This window comes from Mycteria americana, chromosome 11 (genome assembly GCF_035582795.1).
Source record: "Mycteria americana isolate JAX WOST 10 ecotype Jacksonville Zoo and Gardens chromosome 11, USCA_MyAme_1.0, whole genome shotgun sequence".
In the NCBI taxonomy this organism is placed as follows: Eukaryota; Metazoa; Chordata; class Aves; order Ciconiiformes; family Ciconiidae; genus Mycteria; species Mycteria americana.
In genome coordinates this window covers 11649060-11672651 of record NC_134375.1, presented here as the reverse complement: position 1 = coordinate 11672651, position 23592 = coordinate 11649060, and the positions used below count along the sequence as shown (strand labels likewise).

Sequence of the window (23592 nt, the reverse complement as noted above, 5' to 3'; positions counted from 1 at the left end):
GAAAACACGCCACAAATGAGAAGAGACTTCCTCTGCGCAGAATTTGCAGCCCGTGTAGAAAGTGTCTGTGATATCTTCGCAACACAGGGAGAGGGGGCATCATGTTATTGTTTTCAGCTATAAAAGTGCTCGGTACCTCTCACACTATTTTGTTCTAGTGGGTGAATTAGCAAATTGGATTTGCTCCCAGGAGTAAAATAATTCATTTATCATTTCATGGAAAACATGACTGCTGTATAAGATGTGCTGTTGCCTGTTTCCCATCTGTTTGCAGTGAGCTACGACGTGTACCTCAGGAAGCTTTTATCTCTGAAGTAATGATGGACATACAGAAGAAACTGACTACGCAGACTGGCTCTTAGCTGGGTCCTGTAATCTGAGTGCCTTGGCATAGCTTCTACCTTCCACGAAATCTTGAACAAGTGCAAACCAGAGTCAGAAAGGGACTTCTGGAGATATTCCTCTCCTGTGCAATTGTGTAACAAACAATTAATAAAGAATAGTGTGGGCTGCCGGGTCCTCGGATGAGGAAATATAAACAACAACCTGTTATTTTGCCTCCTGCAGCAAGCTGATGAGTGCCCTGCACCCCAGTGCGAGCTCAGGATGCTCCGTGTCTTTTCAGATGAGACCTCTGTTGGTAACGATGATTAGTGATGACTGTAATGGGATATGCCAATACGTTTCTTGCATGTTTTATCTGTCCTCTTATGTACATCCACGCTAAAATCCACACTTGTGACGTGCAAGTATTACGGCTGCATTTACCTCATTAATGCTAGCAATGCAGGAGTGCAAACCAGAGGAAAGCCTGCAAAGGCACACGGAGGCAAGCCACACAGGAACCGCATCTCTGCGATGAACTGATTCTACCTCGAAATATGGTTGGTCTCAGCTATTCATGTGTTATTCTCGCGCGTTTGGGGCGAAGTGTGATCCTGAGGCACCAGAGGGAGAGCGGAGCCGCGCTGCCGCAGGGGAGCCTCGGGAGGGCGGTGCGGGCCGCGCTTGGCTGCCCGGAACTGAATTCATCAGCTGCACACGCCGCTGCTCCCTTCATCCAGGAGGAGAAAGACTGTCTGCCAGTTGCATTCGTTATAGCACGGCCCGCCCGTGCTTAAAAGCAGTTCCTATATGTGATTTTTGTTAGCCGGGGACTGGGCTAGCTAAGCTGTAGCAGTCCTCTGAAAAAAAGGAAAAGGCCTGTTAGCTTCTGCTGGCACTGGGTTATACCTGGTGCTGTATTTGCTGCTCTTTGCAGGTATGAGCAATGCCAAACAATGCCAAAATGCCAGGTACTGATTATACTGCTTCCTTGTGTGCTTTTCTGCACCGTCTGAGCTGCTTGGCCCCTCTCTCTTCTTTATTCAGCCTCCATAAAACTACTTAACCTGCTTCCCCTGCTCCCCTTGGAGCTGGGATGTCCCTAACCAGGTAGCTCGGCCAGCGGCGAGGGGGGGATGGAGCCCAGCCCGTGCTGGTCCTTCCTCTCCCAGCGTGGCGCTGGGGTGGGGAGGACTGGCCTCTTGCCTGCGTTGGATGAGTCCTTCGGAGTTATGGAGGCTGTGGGGTTGGGGCAGGGGTCCCCAACAGCCGTACAGTCGGTGAGTGTCTCGAGGCGGAAGGTTTCCAGCTTTGCCACGGCTGCTTTGCACTTCAGCTCTCACTAGGGAGGAAAGTCGTCCTCAGCCTGATTGTGGTGCCCTGAAAAATGCTGCAGAATTAACGAAGCACAGCAAGCTAATAAAGCATGGCAGAGAGCCTTGACTCTGTTTCCATTCTTCATGCAGTGGCTTAGGTCCTTCGTATTTGTAAAATATTTTGAGAACTGTTGCAGCCAAGTGCAAAACAGTAGCTGTTTTCCAACCTATTGACAACCAACAAATCCTGTTTAATATCCACTAATATCTCTTAATGGAGATGATTCATTTGAATCATGAAAGTTTTTCTGCAACATCATAAGAAATCCTGAGGAAAAAGATTGTACTTCAGGTGCAGGGAAATATTCTTATTCCTTGGGCATCTTGTAGACTCCTCACGATTTTTTTTCAGCTACGTCTTCATTTGCTCAGCTCATGTCCCTCCTGCATTGGCCTCACACTGCAAAAGTCACCATTTAACTACCTGGAGAGCTGGCGTACATGATTTGTGAACGGTACAAACACCGGGATCCTTGGCGGTGTCTCTCTGGAGGACAGATGTTTAGAGAAGGTGTGGAATTTATTATGTAAATGAAGATGTCTAGAGCTTGTAAATCTGAATCACCCCAATCACCTTTCCTTTTAAAAAACATGCAGACATGCACATTGGTTTGCTTTCTCATGCTGCTGTTCTTTGAAATGGAAGGATTTCTAATCTCCACCTGCTACTGGCTTTACTGTATAGAACTCGGCTTAACGTGGCCAGGAATGGAAATAACCAGTTACAGTCACCTGACTGGCACAGCGGCAAGGTCCACAGTAAATCACCTGAAAAAGTCCTTGCAAAACGCATGGATTCCTGGCAAAAACTTGTAGAGAATGGCCAGTTATGTGGGAATAACTGAGAATAACAAGGTCATGTGGGCCGACCCTTAGTTTTTATAAGTTCTAACAACACATACAAGGTTTTATGAGATATTTCACTTGCTTAAAAAATACTCTGCATTTGTCATGTGAAAATATTTAGGGTAATATTTCTTAATCCCTGGTCCTCTGCAAGCCCAGCATTTGCCTGCAGGCCAGCTTCCAGCTCAGTGGTTCTGGGGGCAAGACAGCAGCTCTCACGTGGCCAACCCGAGAGACTAACGAACTAGAGAATGCACCAAGAAAAGCTCCCACAGTCGATGTCCTTTATAATTGGACCTTCAAGCCACCACGCAGTCCTGGTGGAGTCCCACTTTTCACCCTGCTGGGTGGCAGAGCTGCCAGGGTGGCTCTGAGGGCCTCAGCGGGCAGCTGGGGCACTTCTGTGGGGCCAGGTGGAGCAGGAGGCTGGGTCAGGGGGTGTGGGCTGGGAGCGCAGCATGGCTGCCAGGGGACCACCAGCAGCGAGAGGGGCAGGCCGCAGAGCTGGGGCATCGAACGCGGCCATGGCACCGTGCCCGCGCAGCCCTGGGGGTGGGGGACCCCCTCCCACCTGCACCCACCCAAGATGGCGGGGCTGGGCTGAGGGTGTGTGAGCAGACACCCCCTCACCCACACCGGGACCATGATGGCGGGGCTGAGGGTGTGTGAGCAGACACCCCCTCACCGCACCCGCCCAACATGGCGGGGCTGAGGGCTCGGGCAGACGCCCCGCCCCGCGCGGCCCCGCCTCCGCCCCGCCCTCCCGCCGCCGCCGGTCCTCCCCGGGCGCCGCGCGGGCGTCTGCCGGCAGGGGGCGGTGCGGCGCGGCGCGGGGGCTGGCGGCGGCGCGGCCTCTCTTGGTGCGCCGCGCGGGCCGCGCCGAGGCGTCATATGACCGCGGCGCGGGGGCGAGCCGGGCCGTGTGGGAGCGCGCGGGTGCCCGAGAGCCGCCGCCGCCGGAGCCAGTCCCCGGCCCGAGCCTGCCCGTGCCCCCGGCCCACCCGCCGCTGCCGCCGCCATGCTGGCGCTGCTCTCCCGGCTGCTGGACTGGTTCCGCTCGCTCTTCTGGAAGGAGGAGATGGAGCTCACCCTGGTGGGGCTGCAGTACTCGGGCAAGACCACCTTCGTCAACGTCATCGCGGTGAGCGGGCCGCGCCGGGCCGGGGGCAGGCCGCGGCGGGGCCTGGCGGGGCCCTGCTGGCCGCAGCGGCCGCGCGGTGCCGGGGAGCGCCGCGGCCCTCGCAGGCCCGGCAGGAGGGGGCTGGCGCCGAGGCAGCGGCCGGGCCGGGCCGGGAGCGGCCTGGTGTCCGGCCTCGCCCTCAGCGGCCCGTGGCTGACGCCTGCCTGGGCTCCCCCTGTTCCACGGTCGTGTCTCGCACGCGTCGTGGGTTGGGCTGAACTGCTGGGATGAAGCTGTTCCGCTGGGCTGCCTGGGGTGGGAAGCAGGCATGTCTGCCCTTGCTGGGTAGGCTCGTAGGGGAGGTGGCTGAGCCAGCCGTGTGTAGCCTTGATAGAGTGCTGTGCCTCCATAAACCTTTGTGTGCTAATGGGACCCGTGAAGACACTGATAGGCATATCGGAGCACAGCTCTACAGTGTGCTCTGGAGGCTCGTTTCAGTCAGCGTGTTAGTATGCCTGGGCTCACGTTAGCATAATGTGAACAGTATCTTCAGCTGTTTTCTCCCATTTGACTCTTTTTCAGTGGTCCTCAGTAAATGATTTAAATGTTTCCCACTCACGGTTCTTCTCTCAGATTTTTGCTTATCCTGATTGCTGAAACCTGTATTGAATAATCTACTTTCTCTTAAGGTATGCACTAAGAAGTACAACTTCCCAGCCTAACAGCAGCAGACTGCTGAACTTGGGCCTGCTTATCTGATGATCTGCCTGGAGCAGATGAAGGAAGGGTGTGAGAATCCTCCTACATGAAGCTTTTCCATTGTTGAACAAGATAAAGAGTGGCTTGCTTAAATGGCTTGTTTGGCTTCATTAGTATCCTGTTCTGTGGATGCATGTGACAGAAAACTTCAAAGATACAAGCTGGAATTTGGAAGCCCTTGTAGGGAGACTGAAATGGGAAACGGTGATACCTTTCAGTTTTGCAGGGAGCATGACTTACTTGACTCCAGTGCACCTAGAATGAGAAAGCTGATGTCTTCAACCTTAGATTGAGCAGACCTTCAGCTTTTTTCTTTTTGAGGCTGTCTCCTTAATATTGCTGAGTATTTTTAGGAATGTCTTTATTTATCAGTTGAGTGAGTTACTGGATAGGAAAAGGACTCTCATTCTCTTGCAGTTATACACAATCCTTGTTACACTGACTAGCTGTCAAAATGTAACCAAGCTCTTGTGTAGTTGAGGATATCAGCACTCAGTGGGCTTCATGATAATCATGTGAAATGGGTCTGCTCACATAAAAGGTAACTCTTCCTCTGCCTAGTTATGTTAGGTGAAAGTTGCTGGACTAACCTGAGAATACCAGAAGCCTTTTCTCTTACACACAGTAGTGGCTGCCACTACCTCTGGGCTTGGATTTCTAAAAATGGAACTCTGAAATTGTTGAACGACCTCAGTCTATGGCTGTTGAGCTGATACTGATTGGTGTGTTCTTGCAACTTTGGGCACTGAGATTACTCTACACGTTTTTGTCTTCTGGAGTCCTGGATGGTGATGGCACTTGACAAAGTACTGCTTTGCCATTCTATCTGTATAGTACCAGCAGCATATCTCCTTCAGGGAGTTATCTGCAAAAGCATGCTGCAGATATGTGGAGTAGTACAGAATGATTGTAGTAGTTGCATGTCAGTTTAGTCCATCTAAGTTGTCTCAAATGGTAAAAGTACTCCTAAGTGAAGCTGACATCTGTATCCAGCTTGCTTTGCTAGGGGCTGAATCTTGCAAGGTTTCAACCACACGTTAGGATCACACCCAGAAATTTATCTGACTAAGTGTCATTCAAATAGCCTTGCAAAACTGAGTGAAATAAGGAAGTTGTTATGCATAATGACAGCCTCGTTAGCTCTTTTAGGTTTGGAAGTAGCAAGTCACATTTCTGAAGTTTTTAATTAGGGAATCTAGTGACTTTTTACAAAAAACAGTGAGGGGACTTGCTCAGGTTTTTATTATTGGTTTTAAAAAAATAATAGTATGAGCTTCAGTTATCAGTACAATATTGCTTCTTACAGAAGGAGTAGCGCCATTCACGGCATGAAGAGCTAACTTCTTGTTAGTTGCTTCATTGACTGACTTGAATTCAGAGTATGCATTTGGAAATGAGTGCTGGAAAAGAATAACTGCTCTCTGCAGGCCAGTTAATGGTTTGGATGGATGTAGCTGTCAAGCATTGGGATTCCATAAAACTAAAATGAAAGGAATGACACAGCAAGATGCTAGTCCTATAGAATAGCTCTAAAAGCTGGACTACATACCAGGAATTTGGTATGGCTTATAAGGTTGCATTCTGTCTAACAAAAAGCTGTTACCAGTCTCTTGAAAACAGTGAGTTTAACCTAATATCAATCTCTAATGTAATCTATGCCAATCAAATCGGGCATATGTAACTAGAGGAAAAACTCAAGCCAATTACATAGGAGGCTTTATACAATGCCTGACTGCCACTGAAGTGGAAAGGCCGTGAAAGGCAGACAATCCAGTTCTAGAATAATCTTTTTCTAAGTTGCTAGCTGGTTTGGACTGTATTTATTCCTCCAGTGTAAACAAGCACTTAGTTTGTAATCAGGCCAAACTTTGTTTGACTTGAAGGTTTAAAAACCAACCTTAGCAGTGAAATCTAGTTATAGCTGGATACAACTAATGCAGCTTCTGCTTTGCTAAGGCCCCGTATTAGTCACTGTCTCTAATTAGATATTAAGCATAAGTTTTCCATGTGCGTGAGTGAACTTGCTCACAAGGGAGGATATAATTTCTTCCTGGTCCTAATTTCCATAATGTAGATGGCTTATGGCTCTTATTCAGAGAAACTGCATGTCATCCCGATATCGCATCTTGAATTGTTAGCTTCTTATCTGAGGGCTTGAGGTGCCCATTATTTACTGGAGTCTGCAGTATCTTCTGTTGTTTGCATCTCTGCAGCTAGTGTCTGTGAACAGGCTTTTATCAGACTTGCTGTCAAAGCTGTGAGTCTCAGCCATGCTGGTGTGGGGAGGTACGAGAGGCAACCCAGCTCCACAGCCATGTGATGCAACTGAAACATGACTCAAGTAAACTGACTCTGCTTCCAGGCTGCGGGCGGTGCATGCTGGTGAATAATGGGACACTTGTTCAGTTTCAAAAAAGTACTTCATGGAAGAGTGGTGTTTCCTACTGTGAAGTCTTGCTTGAAGCCTGGTAGATTGATCCTTGATGCAGGTGTTTAGCACTGGAACACTGATGCTTGGTAGCCTGATTGTCAGCAGGCAGGATAGGAGAACTGCAGGGGTGGGAGGGAGTCAGTTTCCTGATATGGTTGTCAGGTTTAAGAGCTAAACTCAACCTGTTCTGCTTGTGGTGATAGGATAAATGAGTTCCCTTTTTAGGATTTGTGTCCAGGGCTGAATTAGTGTGGTTCATTTTTTAACTTTGGAGTATCTGACAAGCCTTTGAATGAGGTCTTGGTTTCTAGAAAGAGGCAATTTTTGAAGTGCCTCTCAACAAAAGATTCCTTTGGCCAGTTGGGAGCTGCGACTTCCTTCTGTCTTCATGACTATTGTAAGTAACTTTAAGTTAAAGAAGCCACACCAGAGAAGTGTGGAAAAAGATTGCTCTAAAGAGCTTTGCTGCTGCTTTAGTGCCTTCTGAAACACCCAGGCAGGTCATAAATAGCATATGTTGTCACTTCATACACATAGCAGTTGAGAGAACGTTGATACATTTTTAAGTGAAGTGTTTCTTAATCGCAGAAGTCTCTTGAAATGGGTTGCCTCACTTCATTAGGTAATAAAGCTAATATGAGGTGACTCATACTCCAGTTAATACTTTTTCTTTGAGGTCCCACTTGCTGTACCCCAGGTGGTCTGAAACAGGTGACCAAAATCAGAATCTACTCTATCCATTGTGGTCTTAAGTTCCTGTATAGCACTCTTTAAGCAATGGAAGAGTGGTAACACCTGGAGAAAGATGCTTTCATGACCATCAGGGGCATGAAATGTCCTAAGCTCTTACATGACTGACTTTGAGAAAGAAATATGCCTTTTTAGGTCTTGTTTCACTGCTGTGTGGTAGTTACATGATAAGCAGTCCATGTCCTTTTAAATATTCCATTTAAGTCAGAGTTGGGGAAATCAAAATGCATTTTCTTGTCAGATTAAACTATTTTGCTTTCTGCAGCAATCATTCATAGAAGTGCTGTTGTAAAGCCTTTCAAGGGACTGTTAGATCACAAGGATTGAAGCTTCTAAACTAGAGTTCAAGCTTCTGAATGTGATCACAACAAGTAGCCGATACACTGAAGTATTTCAAGAAGGAAGCTAGACTACAGAAACTAGAGAGTTGATTTGTCCATATGTGATGCACTTGTTGGTTGAGGCTATGAATGTTGCAGAGGAGGCTTTGTGTAGGGGTAGCTTTATATAATGCTAAAATGACTCTGCTATTTGTTTTAAAGAAGAGGTTTCTGAGAGATGCGGCTTTTTTCTTAGTGTGAAAAGAAAGAAATTTAGTGATGAACAGTAGGACTTAAGGTAGTGTGCTAGTTCAGGTGGATTGGGAGTGTCCCAGCTGGAATCCATACTCCAATGATGTTGTCTCCTAGTTGGATAAGTTTGTTCGTGATCTCTTCTAGATGGATGAAAAGTATTATGAGTAAAGATAAAAATCTTTGTTGTGTAGTAACAAAGCCTATATGAAGAAATTTGTCCTATAACAGTAATGAATCATGTTAGCTTTATGAGAGGCAAGCTAAGGGCTGCCCTGACCTTTTCTGTTGATACAAAGAATCTCCTTGTGCAGGCTGTGGAATCAAAATCTTGTACTTGTGAACCAGTGGTTGAGGACCATGTGCATGGGCTGTTGTAGGCAGTGTGCTTTCCAGTGCCAGCAGGAGAGAGCTACTGCTGTAGCTGGAAAGAAAGAAGAGGGAGCACCGGTTCTGCAGCTGCAGTTTGACTTCTGCCTTTAAATGGTTCCTTTAATGTATTGAAATGGATTTTTAAGGAACATACAGGAAGCAGGAATTCCAGTCTTGCACTCAATTACTTGATCAAGCTGCTTAGGGCTTGGTGCTGACAGTCTGGTAAGCATAACTCCCTGGAAGTTGGCAGTCTTCTGGCTGTAGCTTATGGCTATACAGAGAGGCAGATGAAATAGCCAGAGTGTGGTTTGGTTTGCTTTTTTGGCTTTCAAGACAACTGGAAATGCTTGTTTCGATGTTAACCAAGTATTAAAAAAGACTAAACTTGCATCCTTTGTACGCTTCTGGAACATTGGGTGATGGTAAGTTAAATGCTTGTCCAAAGTCTTGTCATACTACCCTTCTGGGAAATGAACTATACCTGTAACTGGCACACTGCTGGCTCCTTCCTGAGCCAAGACTTCTGTGGGTGCTGGCTGGCAAAGCTGTCCCTGGCCTGTTGGTGGGCTGAGGGAGAGGGCGCAGACCCAGAGAGGCAGTCTGCCAGGGTTACAGGTAAAAAGCAGTGCTTGTGGATATGGCTGTGCTTCGACATGTATGGTGGTGTTTCAAAGCACACACCAAAGCTAGTGTTAGCTGGTGTGTAACAGGTGGGCCAGACTTGGACCTGGTAGTGAGATGGAGAGTGCACTTCCAAAGTGCTACAGTCTGTGCGAGAGTTAGTGCTAATACTAGATACGAGGTAAGCTGGACCCAAACTGGTTCATGCAGGTAGGTGTTGGCCCTGTACTCCTACATTACTGGAATACAGTGCAGGGATTTAGTCCAGTCTGGAAGCAGTTTTGCTCCTCTGAATAATCCTTATCCAATGTAAGCTAGTACTCAGGCAGGTAAATGGGTTCACATTGCCCTGTGATACAATCTTATCACTTGCCAGCTTGTTACAATAACTGTTGAAGTCAGCAAGCATGATGTAAGGCTGGTCTGTTGTTGCCTGCTTAGCTACCTCATAATTCCCTTCATTTTAAAGTGCTTCAGATCTAGTATTGGGGGTGATTTAGTGATTTTTGAATATAAGACCTGTTGGACTGAGGAGGCTTCAACTAGGCAATCCCACACTAAGTCCCAACAACATATGGAAACTCAAAGTTTTTGTTTTCTTGCACCAGAGCCCAGTTAATAGGGGTATGACTGTAGTCAGTTGTGAGTTTTCAAAAGATGGGTTGTATGCCCATTATCCATAACGTACCAAACATGAAGTCATGATACAGTATCCAGATATGTGAAGAATATGTACTGGAGGGCATTTCTGTACAATTCATCTTGGTCACTGCAACAGTGACTAGTACTGTCCTCCATTAAACAGAGGTTAAACTTGAATGCTAATCTTCAACTACCTTAATATGAACTGTGGAATTTCAATGTTCGTTGTTGTGCCTGACTTTAGGAATCGGATGGCATGAAACTTCTAATATATCATGTCCTTAGGTTCTCCAGGAGCTTGGAGTATTAAAAAGGGAGCATCTCTTAAACCAGGAGGCTTAAAGACTAGTCCTGCAGGTTCTTTCTGCATGTGGTCTCTGAAATTTGGTCTGTTTAGTCTCCCTCTTTCTTATCTTTCACATAGGGGCAAGAGTTAACTTTTTGTGACCTTCAGCAAATGGTTTGTATTAATGCTGTATGGTCTGTATGACCTCAGAGCTAATGGCTTAATTCATAATAACTTCTAGTACACAAGGCTGATCTTCCAGGAGACCTGGATGAAGTACAGTGTCTGCCTATGGGAATATTCACAGGTGCTGAAAACAGATGCTATTGCTAGATTTGTAAGCAGCTACTCTTGCTGTCCTTGATGAGTGTTTGAGCAATGGTACTGCGTATGACAACAGCCAAGCACATTCAGATTGGGAATTGGAAATATTTCTGCGCTTATCAAACTTGTTTTAAAGCTGATGCCTATTTTAGAAGGAGAAAACATCGTATTGTGAACACACAGTGATAGGGCTGAGTAATCTGCTCTGGGGGGGCAGAGGGAAGTCTGATTCAAACAGAACTGCCTGCTAATAAAAGGTATTCTTCTTGTTCTGCTGTTTGAGTAGCTTTTGCATATGAATACTCTAAGATGCAGCTGAATTCCTGGCTTTTTTCCTCTATAGAGGTAGTAAACAAAAGCCCTCTAAATTTTGGGTTTAGAGACCAAGACAGTTGGATACAATAGCAGAACCTATCAAAGGAGATTGCTGCCTGCTAGCAAAATCCATTACAATATTTTTAACCATTTTTTGATCTGTCTTAAAAGATAAGGTGACTGCCAATAGCTTTCTTTTAGGTACACTGACTGTGAACAGAGGAACACCCATGCTTATATCAGAGTAAGGTCTTTCAAACAAAGGTCTAAGTTGATCAATATGCTCAAAACCTGCAGACAGGTGCGTCCCTCAAAGCTATGAAGTGCCCACCTCCCCTCAGAATCCACAGCTTCCAAACTTCCTATAGAGAGAAAGGGCATGCTTGTGTTTTGGAGGCAGGTCAGTGAAGACAGCTGCTACCCTTTCCTTCTGTTTCTGACAGTTTGGAAAGTATGTCAGATAGTGCTGGTTTCTCTCACCTACAAAGCAGAGTACAGAAAGCAGAAACTCAAGTTGTAACTGAGCGACTCTGTAGTGTAGTTTTTAAGCAAGTCGGAACAAGTTTTTATGCCACCTGGATGGGTAGTGTGGGTAGAGAGTACTTGGAAAGTAGTATAAGGTGCAGCATCTTTTCTGAACATTCTGTAAAAGCTTCTTCGTGGTGGGTCACAATAATTTCTTCAACATTACATTAAACATGTGGCACATGAGGTGCAGCTCCAATCTGAAGGAATCTGTGTCCTAAAAGAGCAGTGAGAGAGCATGAACTATTGATAGGAACAGCTCTCGAGTGAAGAATCTGGAAGTATCTGAGTGGGAATAGCTGAGAGCATATGGGGTAATGCGAAGTAAGACAAAGAGATGAAGGTTCAGGGAGTGCTTGGAAGATGTTTGGTTAGAAGATGTGGGTGTAGGGTGTGACTGTAGAGGCAGGAATGCTCTACAGGTTGCTCAAGTGGTTCTTGAGCAACCATGAAAAACTGACCCTTCAAAGGCAAGATCGTCAGGCCATGCTTTATGAACTGAACTAAACTGCATCAGACATGGAAAGCACGGTTAGCCAGCTGCTGCTGAGCTACACATAATCAAACTAGCTGAAATGGACAACTCATACACTGGGCTTTCAGGGCAGGAGCAGGAAGCTAATGAACAGGCATGCAGGTTGTGCACCTACCTTGCTAAGTTAGCAGAAAGGTTAGAGTAGTTTCTGAAACAGTGCTGCATGAGATTTATACAAGCTCTTCTGTGTAGCTTAAACAGTTGAAACTTCTTTCAAATGAGAATGCAGATCACCTGCCTAATGAGGTTTAAGCTGTCCATTTTTCAGGTCATCACTTTTTACTGTTGCATTCCTTGGATTCAAGGACTTAGTTGGTTTTTTTTACTCCTTTTAAAAGACTTTTAGTCTGTATAGCCATGCATCTGGAAAGCAGATCTTAAATGTGAAAAATCACCACCTGTTCAGGGGACTGCTGGCTTCAAATTCAAGCTCTGGATGTATTTCTGTTTTGGAGGTCAACAGCAAGATCAATGTGCCATTTAACTGAAGGACTTGGCCAAATAAGCCCAAATGAGACTGCTATAATCTGTATGTTTTCAGTTTACTTCTAATGTTTATCAGCATTGTACTGGAGCCTGTATTGTGTGAAGCTTGCAGCTTTGCTTTGCTAGTGGAAGATCAGAGGTGTTTTTGGGGGGTGAAGTAGGGGGAACAAGCTGAAGAAAGTGTGGACTTCTAGGCATAGAAGTGAATGACAAAGCATTGGTATTACAAGCTGATCATCTTCTGGTTGCAAACTCTGAACAACATGTACTCAAAGCATGTCCAGCCAGACTTAGTTACTACTTCCAGCTTGTGAGCAGTTGGGCCCTAACTCTGTAGGGTGATGTGATGTCTGCTTCATAGATCCTAGAGGGCTTTTAACTCGGGCTAGCTTCCCTGTGCAACATCATGGGAGAGAAGAGAAGCTGACTTTTTGCTGCTATGATATTGAACCCTAATTAAACAACTGAATGCATTTGAGTCGACCTTTATTTCCAATCTGGTTGACTGTTTGGTTCTATTACACACAATGGATGTAGTGAGATACATAATGACCACTGTGGCTGAGATTCATCTTCTGCCAAATAGCCAAGGGAGTGTGGGAGAAATCTGTACTACTGTTGATAACACTTGTTATGGCTCCTGGGTTAGCTACAGGAGATAGCTGTGAACTTGGCTTTCAAGCTGTTACAGATAAAAATGTAACAGATAGTAAAACATCTGCCACTAGAGAACCTCTCTAATACAACACTCTTTTGCAGAAGTTATGTCAGAGCTTAAAGTGATGCTGAACTTGTGGTGGAAACAGGCTGAAATACTCTCCAGTTGCATTTCAGTTGCCTCTTCCACTGCTGAACAAGTTGGACACTATGTAGCCTAGCAGGAAGCAGACCTGTCAGGTCCTTCCACTTTCCAGCTTTTTAAAACTCCTTGGGGAGTTAACCCATACCTGTGGGTTGGAGGCTTACTCCACAAGAGTGATTTATTACTATAAATGTTGTCCATAGAGTAGCTTGCATCAGAGGAAAATCTTCTGGATGTTTCTAGCTTCCAGGTAACTAGGAGGTCCTGACGTACAGAACTTGGCACCAGCAGAAGTAGGTGAATGGCTCTTTTCCTATACTTGCCCTGGCTGTCCATCTGTTAAGCTATGCAAAGCACTTCTCCCCAAGTAACTTTGCTCCCCTGACTGCCTTAAGGCTTGAAAAATTATTTAACTGCTTGTAAGAAATGACTTGACTGACTTCACACAAGCCTCAATACACATTAATATAATATCTACAACTTCTTGGCTATAAAGCCTTCAGTTGGAAGGCAAATGGTTAGAAAAAGCTTATGATATTTTACTGTGTAAACTAGCTGCATCAGATAAGCACTAAATTTAACTTTCTTTTTTTCCAGTCAGGTCAATTCAGTGAAGATATGATTCCTACTGTGGGCTTCAACATGAGAAAAGTTACAAAGGGTAATGTTACAATAAAGGTATGTTACTGTTGTTGACTGTCTCTTTTTAAACCCATGCAAGGTTGTCTTCAGCTTCTAGTTTTTAAAATGTATATGTTTGCTCTATTTTGCTTCTACAGTTGGGACAAATATAGGAAGCTGAAGAGGCTCAGCTACACCTGTCAAATAGCTTAAGAATACACTTATGTTTGTTTATGGGGTTTCTTAAATGACAATCTGTGTGTGATTTCCAGGTTCATGGACTAGTTAAAGCAATGTTGTGATAATGCTGTCTGGCTTTAATCTGAGTTAATTTTCACATGTTTAGGGCCTAGAGATCTTCCTCTTTTGCTCATCAATATTGCTTAAGGGAAGGCGTAGATCAAAAGCAAAGTTTTAAGTCAATATATCTTATTTTGTTTTCTTGTATACCACAGTGTGTAAACTTAGTACACAGGTTTGTTCTTGCATCTGGTATAAGATGCTCTAGTTTGCATCTTATGCTATTGGGCCTGCAAGCTTTGAGCAGCTGTACAAGGGATTATTTCTGCTCCGCTATGTGAGAGGTCCTGCAGCTGGCCTAAGGAGAAAGGAAAAATTGTGGTTTCATTTCTTGTCTTATATTTGCGTGACATGTTTAAACATAGTGCATGGCTAAATTGTCTTTTTCCCCTTGCCTTAAGATTTGGGATATAGGAGGGCAACCACGATTCCGAAGCATGTGGGAGCGATATTGCAGAGGAGTTAATGCTATTGTGTAAGTGTCGTCTTCCTTCAGCTAGTACTTAACTTCAGATTTGCTCCTCTTCTGTGTGTAGCCTTTCTAATGGTGCATGCTTGACTTGGTAGTACTCATTTTAATTTTGAAACTGTACTGCAACCATATTGACCTTTTTTTTTTTTTTTTTTACCCTTAAGTTCAGGGCTCAAGATGGGTTATTTTCTTATCAGTGTCTGATCTGGAGTACTAACTACTTCCTGTCTGAACTGGGTGGCAGTGCTGTCTAACTGAAAGAATCTTTCATCTACTCTGATCTTAGAGGATTTTTTTAAAAGAACCAAATTCTTTGCTCAGAAGACCTAGCTTTGTTTAAAGCCTTGTTGAATGTGCTCAAAACTGACAGTGTAAAGGAAACACTGCTGTTTCTGAAGTAGTTCAGTCTCACTGACCTAACCTTAAATTCTCTTTAAAGCTACATGGTAGATGCTGCAGATCGTGAAAAAATAGAAGCCTCTCGAAATGAGCTGCACAATCTTCTAGATAAGCCACAGTTACAAGGAATCCCTGTAAGTAATATTGCCTTACACAGTATTAAACTTGCTTGAGGAATGTGCTTAACTTTAGCAACTCTGAAGTCTGGTTTGAACTCTTAAGTCAAGCATAAGGCCTAACCTTACTTGTTTAGTATAAGCATGAACAATACCTGCCCCTAGAGCCGTAAATCAAATTGTTGACCTTAGTCAGTCCTTCAGTGATCTTGTTCTTGTTCAGTACCCACAAAAAAAAAATCGGAACAGTAGTTTAGAGTATTCCACAGTATGAGTTTGTGCTCTCTTCTAGAGTCTACTATAGTACAGGTTAACCAGAGGGTAGTACAGAAGTATAGAGTAAGTTTGGGGAATCTCAGCTGAAAGTCTACTGGGATTGTTCTCAGTTTTGTCAGCTGATGTGTTCTTATGCTTGCTTTTTGCACGTAACAGTTTATTTGGACCCCCTCTTTCCCTGTGACTAGGTCAATCTTCCTTCTTGATCTGGTTTAATAGTGAATGTCTCATTCCATTAGATTTAATAGCCTAGTGTGGAGACTGCTTGTCAGACTCCCCTGAAGTTGTGGTTTTTGTTTGGTTTGTTTGTTTGTGTTTTTTTTTTTTTTAAAAAAAAACAACAACAAAGCTGCAACTGTTTCCTTCTGCTCTGGATTTCAGGTTCTAGTACTTGGAAATAAGAGAGACCTTCCTAATGCTTTGGATGAGAAACAGCTAATTGAAAAGATGTAAGTCTAACCCTTCCTAAGAAAGGCTACTTTAACTCAATAAATGAATTAATGTACATAGAGGTGTTAGATCAAGAAGCTTGCATTTGTAAGTAGAAAACCCAGCAACAGGAGGTAGCTGAAATGTTGTACAGAAATAAGTTATGTGGAGAAGATGAAGGAGAATGGTTTAGATTCTCAGTATAAGAGTCCTTGTTATAAGTGAAGTGTATGTTGAAATGTTCTCTCTTTCATAGGAACCTTGCTGCTATTCAGGACAGAGAAATCTGCTGCTACTCAATTTCTTGCAAAGAGAAAGATAATATAGGTAACTATTAACATAAAATGCTAAGCATTATGAAGAGCTGTCAGAAGATGGATTGGGGGATTGTAACTTCTTAAACACAAGCTTCCTGGCTTTGGGAAACTGGTAATGAATCAGAACAATGTGTAAGTACACTAGTTAAATTCGGTATAACTCCTGATGGCAGCGAGGAAGCTTGACTGGTGTTAAAGTTGTAGGGGTTGTAGTTATCAAAACATATGTCAGTCTCCTGTGAAATCTGCTGCCTTTCTTTAGTTAGTTTGCAGCAAATAGCTGACTAGTCTCACTGTTAGCTTGGCCTAAATGATTTTATACTTCTATCAGGCACTCTCAACTCCGCCTTGCTTCATGAGGCTAGGAAGTATTTGCAGCAAGTTTTTCATCAACAGTCATTCCCTTGAAATAATCATCTTCCCTTGCTGTCTTATCAAAGCGGTTCACATTGTGGCCTATGCTAGTCACTACTCCATGCAGCCAAACAGTAAATTTTTCTGGGGCTGACATCAATTGCTTTAGAATTTCTGGAGTTCAAAGGCAGAAACATGGTACTGTGTAATACCAAGTACTTGACACTAGCATTGTGAGTAAACTGAGTAATCTCAATTGAATGAAAACACAGTACTTAGCAACACTTGCCATCCTTCTCCTGATGCCTTCTTGTGGCTGCCATGAGATTAACAGTGGTTCATTGGCGGGCTAACATGAGTTTACTGATGAGGGAAACTTCAGGCTGGTGGTCACAGGAACAAGCTATAGAGGATACCAGAACTGCTTTATATTAAGGACTTAACTTCTCTCCAGGAAAAATGAATGGCCTCTGGAACTCTTCTGGCTTCTTATCCAAGAAGCTCCTGTCACCTTATCTTCAGTTAGAGATTCAAACATGGTGGATAGGAGCAGCAGATACTCCCTTCTATCATATCTCAGACACACAAGGCTCCCAGCACAGCTGAGCATCACTGATGCTATAGGGAAGGTGCTGCTGGAAGCATTGGGTTGGTATAATGCTAGCACATTTCACTTCCTTAGGAGACCCTCTTTCAAGCATGGAGGACCTTGATGCCTTGTACTGTAGGGCTAAACTAACTTTGTTCTCATCAGGTGAGGAGAGGCAGACTGGCTAAATAGAGCAATGTTGATCTAAAACTAATTATGTGAACCATACCAAAGCATCAGATTAAGGGATATCTTTTTCCTAGAGGTATAGTTGACTGAGGAACCAGGATGTCTGGGGCAGTTCCTTTAAATGTTACTTAAAGGATGCTGGGCAGTTATAGGACTAAAGCACAGACAGCAAGCATTCCAAAAAATCGTTCTGTTGATCTGTCTTGGACCATCCTCTAGAGAAGGGATGGATATTCCTGTCATGTATTTGAGGACACTGGCATACCAAAGCAATGCCAGTTATACAAATACAGATAGACACTTGAATATGGAACTTCTCTTCTCTCTCTCTTTAGATATCACGCTTCAGTGGCTTATTCAGCATTCAAAATCTAGAAGAAGCTGAAGTCTTCCTGGAATCTCCAGTACCAGTTGGCCATAATCTCAATTGTCCACTTCCCTCCATAATGAGATATTACCCAAAAATCCTGTATCAAGAATCTGCCTTTTCACGGTTCATTTCTCATGTGCACTGCTGAAGACTTGTATTCCTATTCTGTCACAAAACAACTAGAGTTGTCATGATAAACTCAGCACAAATATTTATTTTACAACCATCTGTGGTGGGAGGGTTGTGGGGGGGCTTTTTAAAAAGAATCTCTCTACCATGTTAACTATGATGGTACACTCTGTTCTGGTTTTTCAGGGCCAGGTTTTTATATGATTTTCAGCAAGTGTTTTATTTCTAGTGTTTAGTGGCTTGAAGATGCTGATGCTTGACAGCATTAAGATTCTGTAAGATGCCACATACAGTAGTTAGAAAACATTTAAGCGTGAGTTGTGGGATACTGATTTATCTCACAAATGCATGTGATGTGTGTATGTAAGCAGAGAAATGGAAACTGTTTGCAGAGGGGAGCACAAGGCATAGATCAGCATCACTAATCTACAGCTGAGATCTCATCCTGTCACTTGAAAAAGAAAACTCTCATGATGAATTAGGAGAGAGTCAACTGTTTAAAATCATTTTGTTGCTTCTGTTTAACATTTGCTTGGGGGATGGGAATGGACTGTTATGTCAGGCTTTCAAAAATTGGAGTATTCCAGCATGAAAACAAATTGCTAGGAACATCAGACTTTGTTCAACTACATTTTTCTATCTACAGATACTAGTGGTCTCTATCTGAAACCAGAACACACATTCTGAGCAGCTGCATGACACTTAAATTACTGATGTTTTTGTATAGAGTCAGTCGTTGACCTTTAGCACAATATCTATGTAATTGTCTAGTGTCTCTCCTGCTCATGAAATGGCTGGGCACAGTTTCACCTGGTGCTATGGAATATCTAGGCTATTGTGACAACTCTAGACCTGCCTGCTTTCTTGATGTAACCATGTGCAAAGTCTGTAAGTTGCAAGATGAAACGTTCTACTGTGTCAAAGCACAAGAGAGCCAATGAATTGATCCTGTTTCTTGACTAGCTCCTACAGTATAGGGAAGTATGTATAAACTAAAGATTGTAATGTTTTTGTAGCTTTACTTTCTCAGTGACTTCAGTATATTTAAAGGGACAGACTTGTTAAGACTGGTTTGTTCATACAGTAATGTCAGTGTAGCTTACTAGTGTATGCAAATACATGGTACACCTGCTTGCGTTGCCGCACACCGTGTGTGATTCTTCACCTGAATGTAGTTTGCATTATGTCGGAGTCTTTGGTTGGAAACGCTGTTTAGTCCATATCAGTTATGACAAGCCAGTTTTAATTTAGACTGCCATGGCCTTACTGTTCTGTACCAACTATCGCACTGTTGCACAGACACTACATGCTGCCTGCATTCAGTCTGAACTTGCATTTTAACTTTTTGTCCCCTTTCAGTTCTCTAAAGCATGATTTCAATTAATTCATACTCTGGTGCTGTAGAGGAGAAGGTATATTAACTTGCTACTGTAGTCCCTAGTTCACCAGGAACTGCTACAGTTACTTTTATTTAGCAAACTTGCTTGTGCCTAAAATAAGGAAACTAAACTAGAATGTGTGAATCTTTGTGGGGGACCAGGTCACTGTTTAGTTAACTGGCCTATAGCTAAACTTGATGTGTTTGGTGTTTATATACTTCACTGCTTTCAGCGTTTATGGCATCCAAACACTACCAATTGTTAACCTGTGCATTACTCTCTGCATGTGAACAACTTATACAATTATTGAACTTTGTAAATACGTGAATTTTTTTATTTAGGTGGATGCATATGTTGGTTTACTGCTCTTCAGCTTTATTCAATAAACTTATGTTTTGAGGGTTGTATTGACACTTAACTGACTGACTTGAGTTGATGTGGCTTAACTCATGGAGATACATTATGGGATGGCTGTCTGCTCTCCCACAAGATTACAGTGGGGGAAGAAGGCTCAGTAAATACCTGAGCTTCTTTATGTTCTGTGGTTCAACTATTCAAGTGAAATACTTATAAAACTACCTTTTAGGCCTGGGGCTTTCTCAGCTTACATGAGCAAGCTTAGCTAGTCAGTCTCGGCAGACTTCAGTGCTTTTTTTATGTTTATGAAAAGCACTGGTCAGCTGAAGGGTCTTAAGTAGGGGCAGCCTTCTGGAGCTCTGTTTTCAGGAGAAAAATGCGTGTCTACAAGCTTGTTTCTTGTCGTCAAGCCTAGAGTAAAACCTTTGCTTTTCCAGCACAAGTGTCAGATCTAGCAGTGCCTGATCATTCACTGCCAATTAAAGCATAATGTTTCATATCTCATTGGAAAGTGAGGCTTTTGTTGACTGATGTCTTGAACAAAATCTTTGTTGTGATTTAAAGTTACACTGACTGTTATTCCCAAATGCTTTGTTGCATTAATTTCTCTTGGGTCACTGATGAACTTACAGGACTGTATGTCAACATCTTCCAAGTAATGGTAACAAATTGGATATTTTCTATTCACAGCCTGCATCCATGTAAGCTTTCAAACTTACTGAGCTGTAACAGGTTAGTTTTTAGGCCTGAGTACTGGTCAGTTAGCATCCTTCATGTGTAACTCAGCTGGTGGGAAGGACTAATGAACTGTTGAGTAAAAGATCATGTGCATATTTCTTCAGTTGATGGGGTTTCCTGCATGCAAAAGAAGCTACCTGGAGTTACCATTCAAAGCAAAATGCCTCTAGATGCAAAATCTGAAAACAGTATTACTGCTGTATGATTTGTCATCCTGGTTGGTCTGATACCAGTACTAATCACTTGAATCAGCTGTGGCGTGAACTTGGCCAACAGCTGTTTGCTTGATGTGGTATTTAATTAATAGTTTCTACCTCTAAATGTAAACAGCAAGGAGAGCTATGCTGGCCACCTATGATGTGTGTACTCTAAAAAGTGCATTTGTATTGCTTCGAAATGACTCCACCTAGGTTTTCACAGCTGTTCTTGTACAGTTCTTCCAGATGCCTTTAGTTACTCACATGGCAGAAATGTAGACCTTGACGAGACTATTTGAATCCAGTGCAGAGGATTACACTTTTTCTGTTTGAGGGCTTGATTAACTTTCCAACTACCTTCATTTTGAAACAGAAGGGAAGTGTAGTAAGTCTTTCCAGAGAAGTGAGGATGTTCTCACTACCTTTCAGCCTTGGGCTGAAAAAACTACTCACTCATCTGGCACAGTTAAGTCCAAGGTTAAACCTTTTCTGTTCTAATAAAGGTGTGGAGTTTAAGATAGGCATGAACAGTGTTGTCTGCTGAACTTGGATGCTATAGCTGTGTTCTGCTTCTGGAAATCTGTTAGGCCAGTCTAATCTCTCATGATGATTACTTGTCTCAGGCTCTGTAGTGAGCCTGGACAGTAAAAAGAGACTGATTAAATTTCCCATTCCCTTAACAGAAGTTGCTTTTGGAGCTGCATTTTAGTAACATAAATTATTGTACTTAAACATCAATAGCTGTAGTCCTGAAACTCTTCTGATGTATCTGCAGTAGGCCATGGCCATTAGCATATGAAGAAAACTGGGTCTTGTGAAAAGGCAAATACTGAGCCAGAGAGAACTCTTGGTCATGAATATGCATGCAAGTTAGACACCAGTCATACCTTTATGACCTCGTGATGTGTTGGTATTGTGTGGTGTCCTGATGATTTAAAATAGCTGTCAACTCTAAATACTTGTTGGTTTTGTTCAGTACAAGGGATCACTCTTACTGATCATAGAGCAGCACGTCTCTAGACTAGACTGGGAAGAAATGTTTGTGCGTGCACCCACAGCACCGGGCTGTGTGAAAGTTTTCCTTGGAGTATTAGTGTCTTATTGATGTTAGTGTGGATGGTGGTTTCTTTAAGTGCAATTACAGAGCAGCGCAATTCTCATCATCACTGCGAGTACAGCTGAGTGTCTTAGCAGTTGCGTAGAGCAATTCTGTCCTACCACTTGGCAACATGAAAAATGCACAAATGTGGAGCTGTTTCATGATCTGTGGAACTAATCTAGTTTCTTATTGATTTGTGTCTTCTCTTTGCATCTTTATGGAAAGAGGTTGGAAAGATGGTCCTTTTTGGATGCTGACATATAAAACTGTATAATCTTCACTTTCTGGTAGAAGAAAGGAGGCCAAAGAAAATGCCTTAAACAGTCTCTCTGGTTAAATTAATATAGGAATGTTGTGCAGGGATCTATAATAACTTGACGTATGACTTAGCTGGGTTATCAAGCATTTAACTTTTCTAAGATTTAATTTTGTAGTTACTGTGGCTGCGCAATGGCATGTCATGATTTGCTTTGTGCGTGTTTACTGAGTGTGAAGGAAATGCGCTTCGTCCCGGTAGCATGCCCCAGCACTGCTCCCTGCTGGCTTGCTTTTGCACTGACCCTGATTAGGGAGCTGTGGGAATTCTAAATGGGGAGTGTAAATCAGGTTATTTAAGCAATTTTGCTAAGAGTGGTGCATTGCCAATTACATGAACGTTAAAGGAGAAGTAATGTGTGAATGCCCGAGACTGGTATGTGCTTCAGGACTTTTATTCCCAAAATATGAGTGTAGAATGACTTGTGTCACTAAATCATAAACCTTCAATGAGTAGTCTATTGCTTTAGGACTACAGATGCTGAATGTTAAAGTATGCCTTGGTGAAACATCGGGGAATCCCTTTCACTTGTCACTTAAATGACAAACATGGAATGGCACTCAAAGGGCGTATGCACATACTCTTTTAAAGGAGAAGTAAAATATTTGATGTTTTTATTTCCCTCACAGTGGAAGGTGGGTAAGTAGACCTTTGTGCCAGGATTAGTGCCTTTTAATTATGACATTACAGGTTTTATTCTGTTAAAGGCAACATCTATCATTGTGATCATTTTGAAGTGCTTCAATAAAGTGTTGTTGAAAACCATTCTTTTGCATATTCATCTGTAGTAGTACAGCTTCTTTTATTATTGTTAGAAATATATAAGAAGCCCTTATTACCAAATTGTGGGAAACATTGTTACACTCAAGCTAAACTAAACACATCTATGCTAAAATTTAATTCTTTAGATCATCTGTGAGAGGAGCAAACAGATTAACTCCTTGAAGCACTCTCCTAACAATGAAGAGAGTAGGCAGTATTGCTTCCATGGAGGCAGATACATTCAAGTAGTAAATTTGAGAAGTCTTTCCTGGCCTACGCTGGAAACTTCATGTTTTAGACACTGTCATAAAATGGTGATCTTGAGTATATGAATGAGGCTAATTTTAAATGAATTCTAAATTTAATGTTTTTATTTAAAAAAAAAAAGGTAGTTGAATGCGGTTGCCTGGTTGATGCTTGGTCAGTGTGTGCTGTGTGTTAGAGTGTTTTCTGTGGAAACTGGTAGGAGCATTAACTACATAACTTCATCTTGAGAGAGCGACTGTAAGCCTTGTGCTCAGTGAGGGACAACTTTCTGGGTAGTCGGTCTGTGAAACTCTTATTTCTGATTACAGCTTTGCTTTAGATGCTGTAAGCATTTGTTGGCCTCACTTGTGTTTCTCTCAAAGAACTATTGGATAGAAGTTCACAAACCATATTATTCAATAAATAAAGCAAATATGTGAGTAGAGAAAGAAAAAGCTGTTGTGATGTGTGAAATTTAAAGCTAAACTTGATTCTTGTGAGAGTCTCAGAGTGAAGTAAACTGCTAAGTTGCTTCTGTATTGCTACGTTAACTTGGGATGTGGAAAAATATTTCAGTCTTTTTAATAATGAGGAATTTTTGTCATTTTTTAGACTCAAGAATCCCCTTCTTGGTGTGACTAGATAATCTTTCTGGTGCATAAGGGGGAAAGATGTTAAAAAGATGCATGAATTCCACAGATTGAGGAAAAGAACTGAAAGAGCAACCTCAGGCTGCAATGGTTGAACAGACTAGAGGATTTTAATGGGAGTCAGCATACAGAAGTCTTGATGGACCACTGAATGGCGATTCTTTTGACTTATTCGTTCTATTGTTTCTGTTGCAGTGA

General features: G+C 43.0%; 1 protein-coding gene across 1 annotated transcript; it reads left to right on the top strand.

The window, feature by feature from the left end:
• The first annotated feature begins 3390 nt into the window (after positions 1-3390).
• On the top strand, positions 3391-22501 carry ARL8B (ARF like GTPase 8B). Its single transcript, XM_075514509.1, has 7 exons — positions 3391-3687; positions 13687-13767; positions 14412-14485; positions 14922-15015; positions 15655-15722; positions 15959-16029; positions 17487-22501. Exons 1-7 carry the CDS (start codon positions 3565-3567, stop codon positions 17534-17536), a joined length of 561 nt encoding a protein of 186 aa, XP_075370624.1. The 5' UTR covers positions 3391-3564; the 3' UTR covers positions 17537-22501.
• Positions 22502-23592: the final 1091 nt, after the last annotated feature.